At 46.5% G+C, this 18,565-nt stretch overlaps 1 protein-coding gene across 2 annotated transcripts; it reads left to right on the forward strand.

Annotated features, from left to right (window-relative positions):
• Positions 1-772: 772 nt before the first annotated feature.
• LOC126522186 (scoloptoxin SSD976-like) lies at positions 773-17,507 on the forward strand. Of its 2 annotated transcripts, XM_050170923.3 has the most exons (8): positions 773-891; positions 3,807-3,899; positions 5,064-5,433; positions 9,030-9,117; positions 10,002-10,147; positions 14,158-14,249; positions 16,311-16,426; positions 17,237-17,507. In XM_050170923.3, exons 1-8 carry the CDS (start codon positions 881-883, stop codon positions 17,293-17,295), a joined length of 975 nt encoding a protein of 324 aa, XP_050026880.2. In that variant the 5' UTR covers positions 773-880; the 3' UTR covers positions 17,296-17,507. The 2 variants fall into 2 exon arrangements, with proteins under 2 accessions (XP_050026880.2, XP_050026882.2); XM_050170925.3 differs by lacking the exon at positions 3,807-3,899 and having other exon boundaries at positions 777-891.
• The last annotated feature ends 1,058 nt before the right edge of the window (positions 17,508-18,565 follow it).

Below are 18,565 nucleotides of genomic sequence, written 5' to 3' on the forward strand. Positions count from 1 at the left end.
CCAAAAAGATTGTTTTTTTTTTCTCGGAAGCCTGTCGGAAAATTTGCAGATGAATTTCTTTTCTCTTTTTTTTTTATGCTGTATTTCCAATTATTCGGCTTCTTTCGCTCTTTCATGATTCACGGCCATGAGCAATTCATTGATAAAATGGCAATCGGCTGTGTCCTACATGAGCCACAAACACCTCTCCATTATTCGGTTCTTTGTTGATAAGACCAGAATGTTTCACTCATGCACCCGCGTTTAGAGCTGGCGCGATCAATCTACACCACCCCGTTGCTATCTGTCGGCACGTCCCGCTCTGGCCTGGATGACGCAGCAGCAGACGACAAAGCCGTGACACGCTAACAACCAAATAATGGCGGCAAGCACGCGATGCGTTATTGAGGTCGCTCTTCCAATCACTTCACGCAGTAATCGGCAAAATATGGCTGCCATATGCAAGCGCTGCTGATTCTGGTCAATGGAATTCCCTTCCCCTTAGGATGAGATAAAGATAGAAACAAATTTGAATCTAGGCTTAAAGCGCTCATCTTTCGTGGGCGAGAAAATCGGAAGCTGTCAGCAACGGGCTGACAGCGCAGATAACTTTCGCCGCGGTCAGCTTATCTGAATCGCTTTCATATTGCTATACAAAAGACAGAAGACAGTGCGTACCCGATTGATCGAGTCAATCTCATCAGGAGTGCAAGAAAAAAAAAAAAGGGGGGGGGGGGGGAGAGCGAAGCAAACGGAAACTCGCTTTTGTTACCACGTGTCTCACCCTAGTCGTCCCCCTTATAAGCACGCATTTAGGCTCCTACACGAAGACGTTCGTGACACTTTACACTTCGGACGCAGGACGGGGCTAGCTCCCTTCACACGCCTTCAAGTCGCAGACATGGCTAAACTGTAAGTGCTTTTTGTGCGCTCAGCAATACTGTAACTAGAACAGGTTATCTTTACGCTGGAAACTTCCCTATTAATCTTCAAATGTACGGTTTTAGCAGTAGTTCGGCGGGCTTGCAGCCCTGTCTTTTTCTATCTTGGTCAAGATATCTAAATTAATTAGATTCTGGGGTTTTACGTGCCAAAACCACGATATGTGATCATGAGGCATGCCGTAGTGTAGGGGACTGTCGGATAATTTTGAACACCTGGGATTCTTTAGCGTACACTCCATGCACGGTACCGAGGCGCTTTTGCCTTTCACCCCCATCCAAATGCGGCTGCCGGGATTCGATCCCGTGCCCTCGGGCTTACCAGCGCAACGCCAAAGCCACTACGCCAATCCGGCGGGTGTAGATTAGCCGAGTGGACATTTAAAAAGCGCATGTCGAAAGCGAGGTTCCGAGTTCCGTGATTTTAGATTTCGCCACGATGTGCTCACGGATGAAACAGAGCTGGCCTAACAGCTTTAGGTTGGTTCTTAGCTATGCGTGGTTATAGCGTGACGGAACACAGACGAAAGGGAGACAGACATTTGGCCAGACAATTCTCTGTATTAACCACCCAAATTTTCATCCAAGGGGAACCCTTATAAACCGAGTGTCCCAGCAAACGTTAGCCAAAGTGTCAATTAAGGGGAACAAAAAAAAAAAAGAACGAAGCTGCTAAAATATGGTGTTTTTATGCCTACGTATTTATGTCGCCAAGCCTCTTCCGCGACGAGTATAACTTTGTGCGTTTCATTTACGTGCGTAATTAGAGAGCGGTAATTAAACAGGTCGTCTTTAGTTTGGAATTAAGGGTGTCTTCCGATGGGGAAAGCTGATATCACGTCGTTAAACATCCCACTCTGTGGTTTATAATGCTCTGGGCACAACGTAATACTTCGTTTTCGCGCATTTGTCGCTGTGCGCTAAACTCAAACTGTGCCACAATATTTTAGCGTCCGCGGGCTGCGACATAAGCACCAGCAGTGAAAAAGAAAGATGTCAAGGAGCTAAATCACTAACTCGACTTTTTAATTGCCCGGCTCTGCAACCGCGTTGTGATCATCGCGCTGGGATCATCGCGCGGGGCACACGCAGTCCGCTATCAGCGGAAACCAACACGGCCAGCGTCCTGGCGGTTGCTGATTCAGGCGCTGATTGGAGTAGTTCTAATCACTCTTGAGATCGCTTAGTGTCGCGTCCGCGTTAGCGCGAAAAACTCTCCCATTTCACGCGTTAAGAGGAAACAACTGAAACGGTAATTACGCAGCGCACGGCACGTTGAAAACTATCTAGAGATACTTTTCAGGACGCAATGCACTAGTTCCCACAGGAAATCGCCCGCTTGATAAAAAAGAAAGTAATAAATTAAAACTCGCGATATTACTCTAATCAAATTAAGCAGGTAATTAGTGCACAGAATTATCCTGGTGGCGGAAGAGGAGTTGAGATCGGACACTGCAGGTGTCGTAACGGTATATCGCACCGGCTTCTTTAACAACCTGGCTATAGCTAGCTGGGACATTTTGTTTTTCTGCGGTCATTTTGTTTTTCGCTTTCTGTTTCGGTTTGCTGGCGCAGTGAAACGTGCTCTCTTGCGATGGTATAGCTTCTCATCTTAATGGTACCTCTCGGTACGGTACATTTTGATAAGTGAATTTTTTTTCGCTTAGATTTGTTATGGTAAATATGCTTGACGCGCTTTGCAACTGTCACTTGTTTCGCTAAAAGGTAGCAGCAAGGTGGAATACCGCAATTAGAATTTTGCTTATGAAAAATGTACAAAGAACTGTCATGGTATAAATAAGTGACAGGCTTCATAGAACTGCCAGAATTGTCGCGAAGTTGTTCCATGACGTCTATTTACGCGTTGTGTGCAACTATAGAAATTGCTGCTCATTTGTGCGTTTATTCAAAAGATACTCAATGTACCTAACATTCTTAGCAGACCTTCTTCCACGTAAGGTGGGCACCCTTTCGTATGTGATTAAGGAGAGTTAACAAGATTTGTAAATATAACCAGCACGTGGTAAATGTAACCAGCACCACGCGACCGATCTGCGTATGTCCTGAGATCGGTGCCATTTGCATGTCAATCGCTGTCTTGATGTGCGATCGCTTCAAATCTTGCTTTGCCATCGCCATGTTGCCGATGATTTTTACCCTCCCTTTCAAAATGAAAACCCAGTGTTTCTAGAGATGGGCGAACTCTTTTTAATACGAATTGAATACTTATAGTAAGCATCCAATATCGAAACGATGACGCGTATATCTACAGCAGGAATATTTATTTTCGTATAATTGGGTACCACGCATGTACTGACTGGTGCAAAAAAGACAGCTCTCATGCACGAAGAATGAGCTTTAAACACAAGATCGCTAATTTAAGTTTAAAAACTACACGACTAGCCTTTCAGTATCTTTTGAGCCTGGTCGAAAAGCTTTGAAAGAATGGCTACTGTGTGAATAGATTTGCATAAGCGCTAAATAAATGCCTGGCGGAGGAAGATTAAAGGTTCTGAAAAATAAAAAAAAAAATAAACATAACTGCCCTGAAGGACTCGTGTGCCGCAGACACATTTAGAAGGACCGCTTAAAGAGACCTGTTCACAAGGAAAATATCGCAAGTTGTAGCTTAAAATATAAAACTGCTACATGACTAGAAAGCCAAAAACACTGAATGACAAACTGAGAAGCCTTCCCCTGAATTATTCTTCTCACATCCTTCAGCTTTACGTGGTTCAAGTAAGGAAAAAGTAGTGTTGTGGTAGTTAAATGATAACTTTATCTCCATTAGAGTCCGTCGTGCGAAAAGTACATCCGGAGAAGTTAATCAATGTCCGCCTGTCGTCGACCACTACTGCACACAACAATGTAATTGGACTTTTGTAGCCGCAAGGCCCGGCGAGTGCGGCGACCACCCAAGTCGGAAAGCTTTACGAGCAGACTGAGAAAATGCTGCCCGATTGTGAAGGCGCTGTTCAGGTATGGTTGAAACCGCCGCCACAAGAAGATGCCAACGAGACATTCTCTCCGAGAAGCTTGGTAGAAGGCCGAATGAACGCAGTCTGTCGTCTCGTAAATATGCAGATCAGTGGGCATTCACGTTGTTGTTTTTTAATTGAAGTGTTCTTTGCCTATTTCTCAACCATTGTGCAATCTTGCTTACTGCCCCCAAATTACTCGTGTCTATGTCCACGGCTCCGCCATGTCGCCCTGTGGGTAACACAAACTGATCTCGGAGGCCGTGCATGTGTACTGCAGGCGCCGGATGTGATAAAAGGAACCGGAAACACGTCACGGTCAGGCTACTTTGGACACCACCTATGAGTGCGCACCACTTTGTGTGACACAGGAGGTGTAGAAGGCTTAAATGTATTTATTAGATATGTACCGTACTTTACTCCGCATGCCCCTCTCTTAAACATTCTTACCTCGACACCTATCATACATGTTCTTGGTTATCATGACACATAAGGCACCGCTTACTCAAACCGCTAAGGACTATGACTTGGTTTGTCAATAAATCAAGTTAAAACTGAAACTTTCGCATCTGAATCCCATGACGCAAAACAGTCTGGAAAGCTTAAAGCGCTTACTAGTTTATCGATTAACAAAAGACCTACAAAATGTTACAAAATTAACGAATACCCGAAACGTGTGGTTTGTTCTTCCGAAGAAACGGAAAACAACACTTGAAACAACAACATATTTTTCAAAGAATAGCCTACAAGTATAAGCTGCATTTGAGTTTCGGTTCCGTTTCCTCTAAACCTTCTTCTTATACAGGCCTCTGAAAGACGAAGCCTTCGTACTGCAGTGAACGGCCCTAAGCATGATGACGACGATTTTTGTGATGCTGGTGCTGTAAGGCTCTTCGCCGTAAATAAAGCGTTTAGGACCTCTGCTCTTCCGTTCGTGCAACCTGCTCGACAGGACTGAACACAAGGTGTCCGTTCTCGCGTTCATGTCGCGCAGTTCGTACCAATGGCTCCTTGCAGACTATGCCACTTACGAGCCATGTTTTTAAAGTACTCTTGCTTACTGTATACTTTCCTACGTCACGGGTACGCGTTTGTGAAGGTCGTGCTTCGTCCTGCGCCATTTCTCGTTGTTCGAGATCCCCGCCGATTCCCCCTTTGAATTCAGGTACATCTGGACGACCGTGACATCCGCCGTGTTCCTGGTCACGTTGAGCATGGCGCTGTGCGCCATGTGGGCGTACCAGCTGCCACCGCCCCAGAACCGTCCGTTCCCGCCCCCGCCTCCGCCCTGGTGGGACCCGGCGACGCGACCGCACACCCCGCAGCGCGGGCCCATGCCGCCCCGCGTGTGGCCCTTCCCGGCCACGCTGAACCTCATCAGGCCCGGTTTGTGGAGCACCTACAACGGCACTCTGCTCCAGGCGGTCTCGCCGGAGGAAGTCACCTTCATCACGCGTCTCCACAACGAGCTGCGCCAGACGCTGGCCGCCGGAAAGCTGCCGGGATTCCCCACGGCGGCGGACATGCTTCTCCTGGTAGGGGCAGAATTGCGTGTCGTATTGTGTCGAGTGGTCGGTGACGTTTTTAGGAGTTAAGCGCCGAAGCTACGTGGCAGCAGTTCGACGTGTATGGTAATGGCTACGCGGATGATGTGGTCCGATTCGGTGCCAGCAGGCTACAGACGGAGAAAATGAGATTGCGAATGTGTCCGCAGGCAAGTAACTGTAAATGAATCAGATGCTTGAGTTCGAGCCAACGGTCAACAATGCCGCTCTCTGAAGTGGCTATACAGTATACTTGTGCGTTCTCGCAAGGTCATTACCAGAGGTACACACGTTCGCGATGTTTGGGCGTGTACGCATAACTTCAGAACGTAGGAGTGGACTGAAAACAGCTGACAAGCTCCACCGGAATCCCTGGCTGACAATTGCTTGAGTTACACGTATAATTGCAGAGTTTGAGTGAGAAAAATACATGCGTTAATTCGCTGCAGCGCATTTTATTGAACGTTTAGGTTTCCCCATAACAAAAACAACCATATTTGTTGGTCTGGCATAAGAGTAGTTAGTTTTGAGCATGAAGAAGTGATAGCCGTATTGGGGATTTGCGGGGACAAATATTTTGTTTCCCTCTCCACAATATTGCTGCAGAAAAGCATAAACTGAGTGTCACTGAAGGTTGGTTATCGCAAACCTTTTGATATAACATCGCGTTAAATGCAGCACTATCGATGGCTCTATCAATAGCAAACGTTAACCAACTGGTGTAGTGCTATCGATAGCACTGTCGGTACTATGAAGTGTTGTATAAGCTGTCGCTGTTATCACTTGTCAATTTACATCAAGAACTCGTACATATACACACTCCTACAGCCTAGTCTCTCATGAACAGCAACAGGCAAACAGCTTCTGGTCGAAGCTAGCGTCCTGGTGTATTCACCGAGAGCTTTTTGTTGTTGTTGTTAAACGCAAAACACATTCGCGCTCTAAGTGCATGATACGACAGATAGGGGGCGCTGCCACCTTGAAACCAGTCAGTAGTCGAGCTAAATGAGAGGCGTTTCAAGTGCTGCTGAAAATAAAAGGCGGGAAGAGATTGACGGGAGCGGATCCGTTACAGGCATAGGTGACGGTACAAGGTAGATATATAAATTTTCAGGAATAGAAAATATATTAAGGAGATGTAGGCAAAATGCTAGACTAAAAACCATTTCTAGCATACCTAACTAGGTCAATCAGGCAAGGCGAATGTTTGTCACAGACTTGTTTCAAAGGGGATGCCAATAAATCATCATCAGCCCGACGTAGCTCCATGAATTAGAACGACGTCGGCTAGCTCCTGGTCACTTCCTTATCGGCAGAAATGGATTCCATTCTACTCGAGATGAGGCATAGACTAAACTTCGCAAGTTTCAAGACCTTTTACAGTAACGCAACGACCAAATATGGAAATGTATTATAAAATTCGTGACGTCACAGTGATGTTTATAGGTGCTGTGGTTGAGGCACAAAATTTAAACAAAGTGAACTTTGACTTTCATTTTCTTATTGAACAGCCAACCAATTCCGTGAAACAGAGCATTGAAGAAATGCTTTACCAGCGTAAACTAATTAAGGTTTTTCCTTTGAGTGGCTCTTTGGAGGCACCGATAATTGATGCAACAATTTAGACTCCAGTCAAGCAGCAAAGTTCAGTGCACTCATTGCGAGGGCACTTCGGGACCTTGAGTTACGCTTTTGGCTACGCAATGCTATACGGAAAAACTGCGCACTCGCACTAAAAAAAAAAAAAGAGAAAAAATGGCGGCAGACTAATAGCGCGTTTTTTTTTTATTGAAGATGTAGAATAAAAACTCGTTAAAATGGTTGTTTTACGTTGCCTTATAAACAAAAAAACAAAATTCATCTATTTCTTTTTTTATATATATATAAGAGCGTTGCACGTCAATGCCAGCCAGGAGGAATGCCTCGCCAATCCAGAACATGGGGGCGTTCTACGAGGTGGCAGTTGCTCCTGCTAGTACAGAATATGAGCGAGTTCTAGGCTATTATCTGTGCGCAAGAGCGGCAGAAACACGGCGCGTTCGCGGTGACCAGATGCGACGACACCGCAAAGGCCGCACGCATGTTTCAAAACGAAACCGGCGTGGTCAGCACGTGCTCGCACCAAAGCATAAACATGAACTGAATGAAACAGGCGACGCCGCAGTGCCGCATCGCGCTCGCACCGGTAGTTGCGTACACGATACAACCTTTTCTTTCCAGCTGTTTCACTTGTTTTTTTTTTTTTTAAAGCCGTTCAACTAAAACGAACTTCTGTGTCCTTTTTTTTTTTTCCATTACATTTCGTACCGTTGAAACTGCTGGCCGCGAGGTTGCGCACCCGGCTAGCAAAGTGCGTTCCGTGAAAGCCCACTGACCGGAGTGCACTCTTCTGCGAGTGACACTCCACTTGTGACGTTTAGATTTGGCAGAGTGACACCGTAAGTGACGCTTATACCGAGTGAGTCTCCATAAGTGCCCTTAACTTGCCCTCTTGACAGGGGTATTAGGTGGCTGAGTGTCTCAGTGTAGCCAGATTTTTAAATAAAATTAGCAAAGGATTACCTAACTTAATTACTTCTAGAGTGATCGCATTTCTGCTAGCTGGGTGGGCCACGCAGTACGAAGGTCTTGGTACAAGACGGCTCATTTCGCAGCACTTGCAGGATCTGATCGCAGCAAGTTCGTGTAGCCAGATGGGTATGAGCGACATGTTATTGCAAAAATTTTCACAACATAGGGCATGTTCATGCAATCTTTCACAGCACGACGGCAGAATTCTATTCTTGTTCTTAAATAAAAGAACTTTATCAACTAGCATTATCACTCATTTTATTATTTGCGTGCAGCCGTACTTATCTCACTCGGATAAAACGCACAAAAACGTTGCACGATCACTACTTTCCCCACATCGCTTCATTCTGGCGGGTAGCCTTATTCGCCGAATACCTCGCGTTATGATGTGTTCAGCAGTTCTAGAATGTGCTCTGAAACAACTTAGCCAGTCAGGAGTTCCTAAGTAATTATTTTTCTCCTATAATTTACTATCAGATTTACTACCGTCCACCATCCATGCCGGTTTTATATTAGGATAAATTAATATTTTTAGTACTGAAAATATTTTCTTCTCATTTCAAGCGTATTGAATGTTAAGGAAACTTTTTTTTTTCTTTTATTACCCAAACATCGTTCTATATCATCCAATGACTTGTTTGCGAAGAAATTCTCGTAGGAAACCAGACATCCTATTCATGAATCCAGAGATCTCGACAGATACTGAATAGAAAAACAAAAGGGGTTCGCTGCGTATCTGAAGTATAAGGTATTTTTTTTTTTTACGCTTCTGTTAGTCGTTCACGGACAATGTGCCCAATACAACAATTTTTCGAATCCAGTTAGTCTTTTGCAAGAAAATTGGCATAGGTGCCGTAACTCGTCCTGAGTTCTTTGCAATTAATCTTCTACGTCAGTCTATCCCACACTGCCGTTGTACGACCGAAACTGGGCATTATTTGAGATGTCGTGGCGTCTACAATGAAATGGCGCTAGATTTAACCTTTTCCTTACGGTGTTTACTTATCATTTTTCAGGAGTATGATGGAGAAGTGGCAAGGCGGGCCCAAGTCCACTCGCAGAGTTGCCGTTTCCAACATGGCTGCTTTGGATGCGGACACATTAGTGAGTATTTTCAAGTCGCTACAATGTATCGCGCTGAATGCTATAAACGCCAGTGACGTGAATTTTTCTTCTAAAAATTGCACTGATGGACTAAGGAATGGACTGAACGTGTCCGTTCATCGCCATGAATTTTATACGGTTGTCATATAACATAAACGTGAGTGGTATCGTGGGGACTCAAACTACCCGTTAGAGTTCAGCCCAAACCCTAGGTAATAAACGGCGCGCTTTCCGCTATGGTCTGCCATTATAACTCATAAGCTCGAAGTGGGCTGAACAGGTGCGTCCATGGCAGAGCAGATAACTCGGGTTTCTAGGAACTATGTCCAATAGGAAGGAAAGAGCTACGGCGCAAGTTAGGATAGGTTGTTAGGCCATGTCCCTCGCTATTAGTGGAGAGTCGGCATTTGACAGAGGATGCAGGGCCTTAGCCGAGGTCGTCGCATAAGTGCTGTTCGCAGTAGTTTAGTTATGGAAACTCCAGTTAAGGAAACTGTAGGCTACAACGTTTTCTTTTTTTCTTTTTAAGAATAGCCCTGGAAAAGGTGTGCAACATCAAATGGCCCCGTACTTCAAGAACGACATTGCAACTATCCTGTCGTATGTAGCTATGGTACGGCGCTTGGGAAGTCTGCGCCGACATTTTTAAGGAAATGACTTATGACTGTTTCAACAGTGTCATGTGCGTTCCCACAACCTACCTATAGGTGTAGATTACGGCAGCAATCTATTCGCCATGGTGTCAAGGCGTGAGGTTCACAAGCTTGGCTTTCTAGGCCTCACGCATCGCGTGCGCAACGTTAGAAGTGGCTTTAGCTGCTCAGTTTCGGCGATCAGCAGTCATGACAGCAGTGACAATGTGCCGCTCATTTCCATACACCCAGGGGGCTACATCGGTCAAAACTTGTTCCTGGCGCCCAGAGGCAACTGGGAGCAAGCCATTAAGACCTGGTGGGACGAAAACCGGCAGACAAACCCCGGCATCATCAGCCGCTACAACTTCTCTCCCCGCGACGGACACTTCACGCAGGTGAGACGGCGCGGAGTGGAAGGGGGGATACAGACCGTTTGTAACTAGTACGTGCATACTGCCGTCAGTGTTGACTGCATAATTCACAGAAAAAAAAAAGATGGGACATAAAAACGCGGTAATTTAGTTTTATTTGTCCTGAGTGAAAGAAATCACGCGAAGAAATACGATACAAACGAGGAATAGAAAACCAGGACGTGTTTTGAACTATTTATAGATCTTAGTGAGTGCCCTGTCTTTCTTAGAAGTGCGCTCCGAAATAGACAAACATACGGGACCCGCGTGATATAGCAAACATGAACCGACAGCAACGGAAGGTAAACTGTGCAATATTTCGGAGGGCCACTTGTCTGGCTTGGTCAATCACCGACAGCAGAGAAGCACCCGTACAGGCGAGAAATGTCGTTTATTAGGGCAGAATCGGGGCACTTAGCTGCCGAAAGGTACCTCAAGGCAAAAAAAAAAAGCCAGCGCCTTCCACATCAAGGTTGCATGCCGGAACATTTTAAGGTCGACACTTCAGAAGACGACCATCAAGTGGGTGCCACTCTGTTCTGGAAACCCTGGCAACAAGGTCGCCCACGGACTGGCGAGTTGGGCGCGACCTCTCTCAACCTATGGGCTCCCTCCCGGACGACCTACAGTCAGGACCTGAAGAGGAACGGCCCTGTTCTCATGTTTTCTTTTTATATAAATGCCGCAAAGAACCTCATGACTGCGATTCCTGATCCAGACGAACCTTTTCCCGGATGGCTGACCTGGAGGGCCGAACTTGTTCTTGCGACAGCAATTATATTGACACTCCAGGCGCATTTCTGCCGCCGACGTCAGGTTTCGTATAAAGCCCAAGGGCGATAAAATCGTCGCCGTATGCGCCAGTGCAGGCGAGACGGTGAACGCGGCTCAATATCCGACTGCTGCGGGTTACGGCGCGTCCGTGCGGGCATCGTATATTGAAAGCAACGTGGCCAACGTATGCGCCCGCTCGTACTACCTCGTCATCAAAGCGATCTGCAATGTTTGCGGAGTGCCGGTATAGCTTCGTAAGCTCTCGACGTTTCCTTCGCGTTGAAGCGAAAGATGGACGAAGGCCAATTCGCTCGCTGCAGGTGCCGCGATTTTTCACTCCTGCGTTTTGACAGCGAGTTTCCACAGCCACAAAAAAAAAAACATCATAGGGTTCTACGTGCCAAAACTGCGATCTGATTGTGAGGCCCGCCATAGCGGGTGACTTCAGAAGTTTGGATCACCTGGGGTTCTTTTACGTACACCTAAATCTAAGCACGCGGGTGTTTTCGCCCCCCATCGATATGCGGCCGCCGTGGCTGGGATGAGCGGTCAAAAAAACGTACCTTACGGCAACATTGACTGGCCCCACCACCCCTTGCATACAGACAGCAGCAAGCGACGGTGCAGGAGTTTAGGCGTAACATCTTTCCTGAAACACACATTATAAACATCTGACATTTACACCATTCTACAAACATGCACAACATAAACGCCTACAAAATTTTATAATAGTAATTTACAAACAGCCATTTTCTACAAGGAAGTTACTCGACACTACCTTACACACAATATTCTTTTAACATGCTGTATCTTGATAAAGCACGGGAAGCTTCGTCAGTTTATACCTGTTCAGGAATATTAAAGTGGCTGGAAATTGTAATTCGTTCGGCGTTGTGGCATGTGCCAGTGGTTAGTGTCTCGTTACACAAGTTCGGATTTGCTTTTAAATTAGCTTCACTTCGTATATGTGTGTGTGGGTTTGAATAACTTCAAATCTAAAATCTGTTCAACTTGCGACTCTTTTATGAGAACCAGTTTTTTTTTTACAAGTCAAATGTTTGTTCATTGTATGAGAAATCAGGAACAGCGCAAGGATTGGAGTCAATGTCCTAAGGTCACAGACTCTTAGATGGCTATAAAATTTCACGTGATGAGCTCCCATAGTGAGCTACCACTTAGCTCCCTTCCCTATGCCCACTTCCAGAAATAGGCCCCCAGTCATCGTTTAAGTACGTTATTTTCTATTTTCCTCTCGTTTTCCTCTCCGTCTTCTGTATAGTTCTTCCGGGCTATTTCTTTCAATCCGCGAACGTTTTCTGTTTTATTGCTGAATAGAAATTCCATTGATCTAGCTGCGAACGCATAAGGGAGGTCATTTAACATAGCCGCACACAAGTTTGGTGGCAGTGGAAAAGAAAGTGTATAATATATTTCCTTGTCTTCGTACACACATACCCAGTGTACCGTGTCGAAAGTAAACAAATAAAGCTTGGCCACTTACTCAGTCCTTAAGACCATAACTCTGCATCATGCAGGCCATTCTACAGCAAACTGGTATTTGCTCCTCAATGGTCAGTTGTTTTCTAACCAACCCTGAAATCCTCTAAACATAAAAACATACAAAGCTGATGAAATAAGTTTTTTTTTTTTTTTTACTATGTTCTGTACACCCTACCGCTAATTCGGCCTACCATTCCACAAAGTGCTCTTGTCTTTCTACAAGATGCGATGCACAGTATTGGATCTTGCGCGGCTCTTCCGAATTATGCCTAACTATACGTGTCACTTCCCTATCCTCTGTCTCTCGAAGTCGGCGCACTTAAATTGCACCGCTTACTGGCATTACGCACGACGTGCTTACAAAGCAAGCCTTTGTGTCGATTAAAGCTTATGAACCTCGCACTGCCTCACTCTACTGTGCGTTGTTTTGCGGTGCGTGCAAGTTCTACAATGCGAGTGTACCATGCAAAGCCCGCGAGCTCTTTGTGCCTATACGCTTTGCGCGACTGCACGAAATTGCGTAAAAAACATATCCTGCATTGCACCCTCCCAACTCATATGGTCAAAGTTACTTAAACAGCCGCTTTTGCATGCACATTAAACACAGCTTCCACGCTTCACATGATTCCGTTGCTTCAATACACTAGAAGCATTGCGGATGCCACTGAAAGCGATTAGCACTGGGGGGCCCTTTACATACAGGGTGTTGCATTTTATGTGTCGTCCGCATGATCATGCATGCAAGAGAGCGAGGATCGGTGCAAAGCCGCTCCCCAATTTGACGCGGCTGTTGCGTGTGGCGTTTACTCTGACAAGAAGGCGAAGGCAACTGTTCCCCTTCTCCTCTCGGCTGGAACCGCTGTCGTAACGCGCGACCACGCAACCTGTGACGATGGCGGCAGCAGCCGTGCCGAGAGAATGGCGCGAGCGGCGAAGCCGGAGGGCAGTGCGCGTGCGTAATTGTGGCTATAGCGAGCGAGCATGGTCCTTTCTTGGGGTATGCAAATAAAGTGACTGCTGATTTCCAAGTATTGTAAGTTTTATGGAAATGAAGAGCAACAGCTGGCAGGGCACATCGCGCTGTCATAGCTTGATTTCGCCAGCCGAGAGGGGAAGGGGAACAGTTCGCCTATGCCTCCACCCTGCTGTCAGACTAAGCGCCGCCCGCAACAGCCGCGTCTCATCAGGGAACAGCTTTGCGCAGGTCCTCGCTCTCTTGCATGCGTAATCGTGCGAACAACCATTAAAATTTGGAGTCGGATATCTCGGAGCGCTGACACGCTAGAAGAATTCTTCCAACTGATACTGTGTGTCACCACGACTGCCTCTAACTTTTCAGTACAAACATACCTACTTACTGCAAACAACAAAACGTTTGTGTCCCCCTGGCCACATATTTGCACAGGTGGTTTTCGCGTGCCTCCCAGTGCCTCATTTTAAGAAAACCATGAAGCTTAATTTTTAACGCCCGGTAAAAGTGGGGCTCGGTAATTCACTATCGGTACTGGAACAGTATAGTGCTTCCCGTTCCGCGGGAGATAACGTCTTAATGCTGAAAACGCTGTTGCCGGAGCAGAGCACACGGGCGGAGGTGCACTTACGTGCCCCCCCCACACAGAAAAATTAAGCAGTTCGGGCTTAATTTGTGTTCCCCATATATTGTATTCGTATGCGTTGGACCGCTTTTCATCGCACTTTTACCGACTTTCCAACGAGTACAGATAGCCTGGTCCCGCAATGGAAAAGTTGGCTGCGGTGCCACTGACTGCCCCCAGCTTGGCGGGCGCTACATGGTCTGCAACTACGAACCTGGGTAAGAATATACTTCATTCATTCACTTGCACGGGAATAAGCGATGAACTGACGTGTAAGCTTACTGGCCTTCTCGTTAGTCTTTATAGAGCTATAGAGCCGGCAGATACATAGTGCGGAGGTTTCCGGGATACTAGCTTCTGCTCGTCCGTAAGTTTCGCACACCAGGTTACCTAAGCCGTGGATGGCATTCGCAAAGCTGGTGGTGACATCTCGTGCCGCTTTTTCCGACAACAATGCGTTTGAAACATTTTCGAGCGGTCGCAATTATGTGGATGCTCTGGGCGCATTCGCGCAGTCTGCGCCGCCGCCGTTGTGCTGTTCCACTGACTGAGGGTTAGAGGGTCTCCAGAGATGCGGCGTGCGTTGGGCTTCAGAAACGGCGAACCCCCAACGCTACGCCGGCTGCGCTACGAGTGACAGGAAAAATCATCAGCGGCGCCTTGCATGTTCCTACGTCAAGATTATAGTTAAAATGAGCTATAGTTCTTTTTAACTATAATTCACCTTAAGCCACCTTATCTCTATAGAGGTAAGGTGGATTAAAGTGGATTAAGGTGGCTTTCGCATTGAAATCACGTAATACTACGTAAGTAGCTGTCTACTTTCTCTGCGCAAATTATAAGCACACTAGCGCTCCGGCTGAGCTGCTGTGTGCGTGCTGTGGTTTGAGCAGTAAACGTCAAGCTAACCTTATGTTATACTACACTAGGAGTTGACTAACGCCGACGGTTTCCCGTCGTTCTCGTCTGGTGCGCCGCCGCGGTGTGACGCCTGCGACGTCACGTGTTACGCACTTCATCATGCCAGTATTCTGAAACGCCTGGTAGCTAGCAGGGTGTCGTTCCTTCTACCCAGCAAGAGTTGCTATGCGCGGTGTGTCGTGCCACTGTGTCGCGCCCTCGATAGAACCCCGTAAGAGTAGTTCAAGCGCAGCGCTAAACCTCGCTGTCACTGTTTCGACGCTCCGGTAAAAGTGCCAGTTTTGTGCGTATTTGGGAGTGTTGCCCACGACTGTAAATCGCGCAAGGATTGTACGTCAAGCGATTATGCCGCTGCCAATCGCTATACACCAGCAGTTGAAATAGAATAGGCCACTGCAGTGTCGCGCACTCTCTGGTTAAAACTCTTCATCACAAGATGGCGCCACCAGCGTTATTGCTGCCGTACACCTCTCCTGTAACCACATATTCCACAAACGGTAGTGTGTTTACGGACGATCTAATACTATTGGAGTTATAGCTTTTTTTTCGTAAACTGGTGAATGCAGTTAATTTTTAACTAAAGCCCTCGTGACATTATACTGAGGTCTCATGGGAGCAGAATGTCGTGACACCCTCGGATTCGCTCCCACTGGCATGGTCGTGTGATATGCCGCCACTCGTTGCGCGTCCCGAAGTTCGACTATGCCTGGCTAGTTATATGCTTCCACCTGCAGCGCTCGCCCGTGGATGAGCACTTAGAGATCATAATTGAGATCATTCTCTGGACATGATTTAATGCATTGCATATGGCATTCTGCTCGAATTGGGTTGGTTCATGTTGTAGTGGAAAAAGAGAACTGAAATGGAAAACGCAGATTCGCCGGTGGCTCATTGGTTGCCGAGCCAAGAAATTGCGCCGAGCCCTTCATGAGCAGCATGTGGCAACAATACATCAACCCCCCGCCTCCCGAAGCCGTTTTCTTTTAGCCCGCTCATTCCTGCATTCAGAATTTGTAGTTCCTTGCTGCTGTGATTAGGCTTTTTTTAAGAAATGATTATGGTTACTGACGAAGTGCAAGAGTAAAAGCGAAAGACCATTTCGAAGCTTTCACGAGTTTCTGGGACACTTCAAGGAACCCGTAAGGGCTCTGTAGTCTTTTTTTTTTCTTCTCTTTAGACCTTTACTTGGTACGCAGCCACCGCAACTTCTTTAGTATACCATCTGACTACACTACCTTCAGACCCTTCGCTGCACGGTCACACATTACGACTCCAAAAGCTCTCTCGTTTGCTTTCGCAAACATCGCACATTCCAGGAAGCACGACTGAATTCTCTTTGCGTGTGTGTGTGTTTTCAGAGGCAACATGATCAGGCAGCCGGTGTACAGGGAAGGTTGGCCGTGTTCCCAGTGTCCCCAAGGGAAAATCTGCACATCTGTTGGTGGTCAAGACTCTGAAGAGATGTCGCTTTGCGGTGAGTGAAACTAAAGTGTAACCCAGACTTTTTTACTGTGATTCGCATTCTTAGGATACTTCACACACTTCCTGGGGTCTGTCTGTCTGTCAAACTGTTTTCCCACCCACTTCGGTCACTGGCTTGTGCCTGGTCTAGTGGTCAGAGCATAGTGCTGCCGTGATGAGAGAACAAGGTTAGAAACCAATTGTCGGGCCAAATTGCGTGACGCGTATGTTAGTAGGTATGTGACACTAATGTGTCGTTCTTTAATGAACCTCCATTACCCCAACCTTGATCAGTATGTGAAACAAGGTTGACGCCGCAAGGAATGTGCCGTTCTTCAATAAACCTGTTTCGCGCCCACTTTTGTCAATAGAATGGGCTCCTCCCGGTAGCGTCTAAGTTACGAATCTTCCATGCGAATTTCATTAAAGATTTTGCATTTGCACAAATCGGATTTTTATATTCTTACTGCCTCCGGTTATGCGCTGTCTCAAAGAATATACTTGGCATGATGTCAGAGCGACAGCGTCATGCGACTGAGAATCGGATATAAAAAGATAATGATGGCACTACGTTGATTTAGGGATACGCCGCGCTCATGTCGTGGTCTTATTCGGGTCAGGTATATAAAAAAAATGACGTAACACTCAGAGATTCCAGTTAACGGCCCTGAGCACTTTGTTGAGCCTGTACGTTCTTCGATCCCACTCGAGTATTCAGAACACTTTCCCGAAAGACGTTTTCATGAGGATGTCAGCGCGTGATCTAACGAACACGTTGTTTTTCGTGCTGTGTGCAACTTTTATTTTCTTGTTTTTGTTTCAGGACGCGAGTCCTTCAATTGTCCACCCGAACCCCCTGCACCTCCCAATCACGCAGCGTAAACTTCGTCGCCCGAAGTGTGAACGTTGCTCGCAAGGCCAGGTACTGAATTCATTCAGGCCGTCACCACATTGGTACATGTTAGGAGGCGAAGAATCATTACATAATCTTTTATGACATTTACAAAGTTACAAACAAGGCACCTTATTTTAGCCAATTTCAGTGTTTATATCCAATTTATTCTTCTTGAACAAGAATAAAGCTCTTGACAATAGTTGTGCCTCTTTGTATCAACTGTTACCTCGGTCACTTTTGATCAGTGGTGCTATACCTACGACATCCTGGAAGATAATATTGCACTGCGTACGGACTGGGAAATAAAACATTTACAAAACTGCTATTTTTTTCCTTTTGCGCATTCAGCTAAATGACATGAAGTAATTCGCTGGTTGCCTATATATAGCCGCTGTGGCAGCCATGGCAACTCCCCCCTCTCGCGTAGCTGCTGCCTGTACTGTCCATGATGGGGGTCAGCAGTGCTGCCATCCCGCTTTAGAGAGCTGATGTTGCGGAATAAACTTTAGGAGCATGCGTAATACATAAAATTGCATCAGTGGATTCCATAAAAGTGAAATCCAACCGCCTTCTTGCACTGAATCCCAAATTACAGCATTTAATTCCGTCAGTACTCTCACAACGTGACTGCACCCTTCTAGCGCACCTATGGCTTCGGGTAGCGTGTTGGAGCGAGTACACTTGTAATCATCCAAACGGCTAATAGCCAAGTCTGACTGTTCTGGGTGCAACGCAGTGATGGCGCTCCTTCTTTGCGAACGCCCTCGTTTCGACCGTCAAAGAGCTGCACTCTCGACATTAGACCGGGCGGATAATTTCCAATTCACAGAAACTGAAATTCTTGGACTCTGGCCTACAGGGACTGGCGCTTGTCCTGTGTCATTCTCCCTCTCGTCGTCGTCTTAGTTGGCGCTGTTCCTTCCTAATTAAAGTATGCACCATATAGCCCAAATGAATGTTGTCCTGAATGTTGTCCTGAATGTTGTGCTGAGCCTACAGGGAGATCGGCGCAAGTGGATACAAAAGTGCTGCCGCGTTACTTAGAAGACATAGGGCTGTGCGCCATAACATGACTGCGACATTGCGGACTGTGTGACGTTGCTTGTCTCTGTATAGAATATATGACTGACACTCTGTGTGACTACAACACGGCATCTTGACAGTCCATACAACAGCGCCCGCGCAGATACTTTTAAATGTTTGTCCTTACTTCCTTCTCTTTCCTTTCTTTCTTTTCTTTATTTCTTTTCTCTCATC

Source organism: Dermacentor andersoni, chromosome 6 (assembly GCF_023375885.2).
Source record: "Dermacentor andersoni chromosome 6, qqDerAnde1_hic_scaffold, whole genome shotgun sequence".
Lineage (NCBI taxonomy): Eukaryota > Metazoa > Arthropoda > Arachnida > Ixodida > Ixodidae > Dermacentor > Dermacentor andersoni.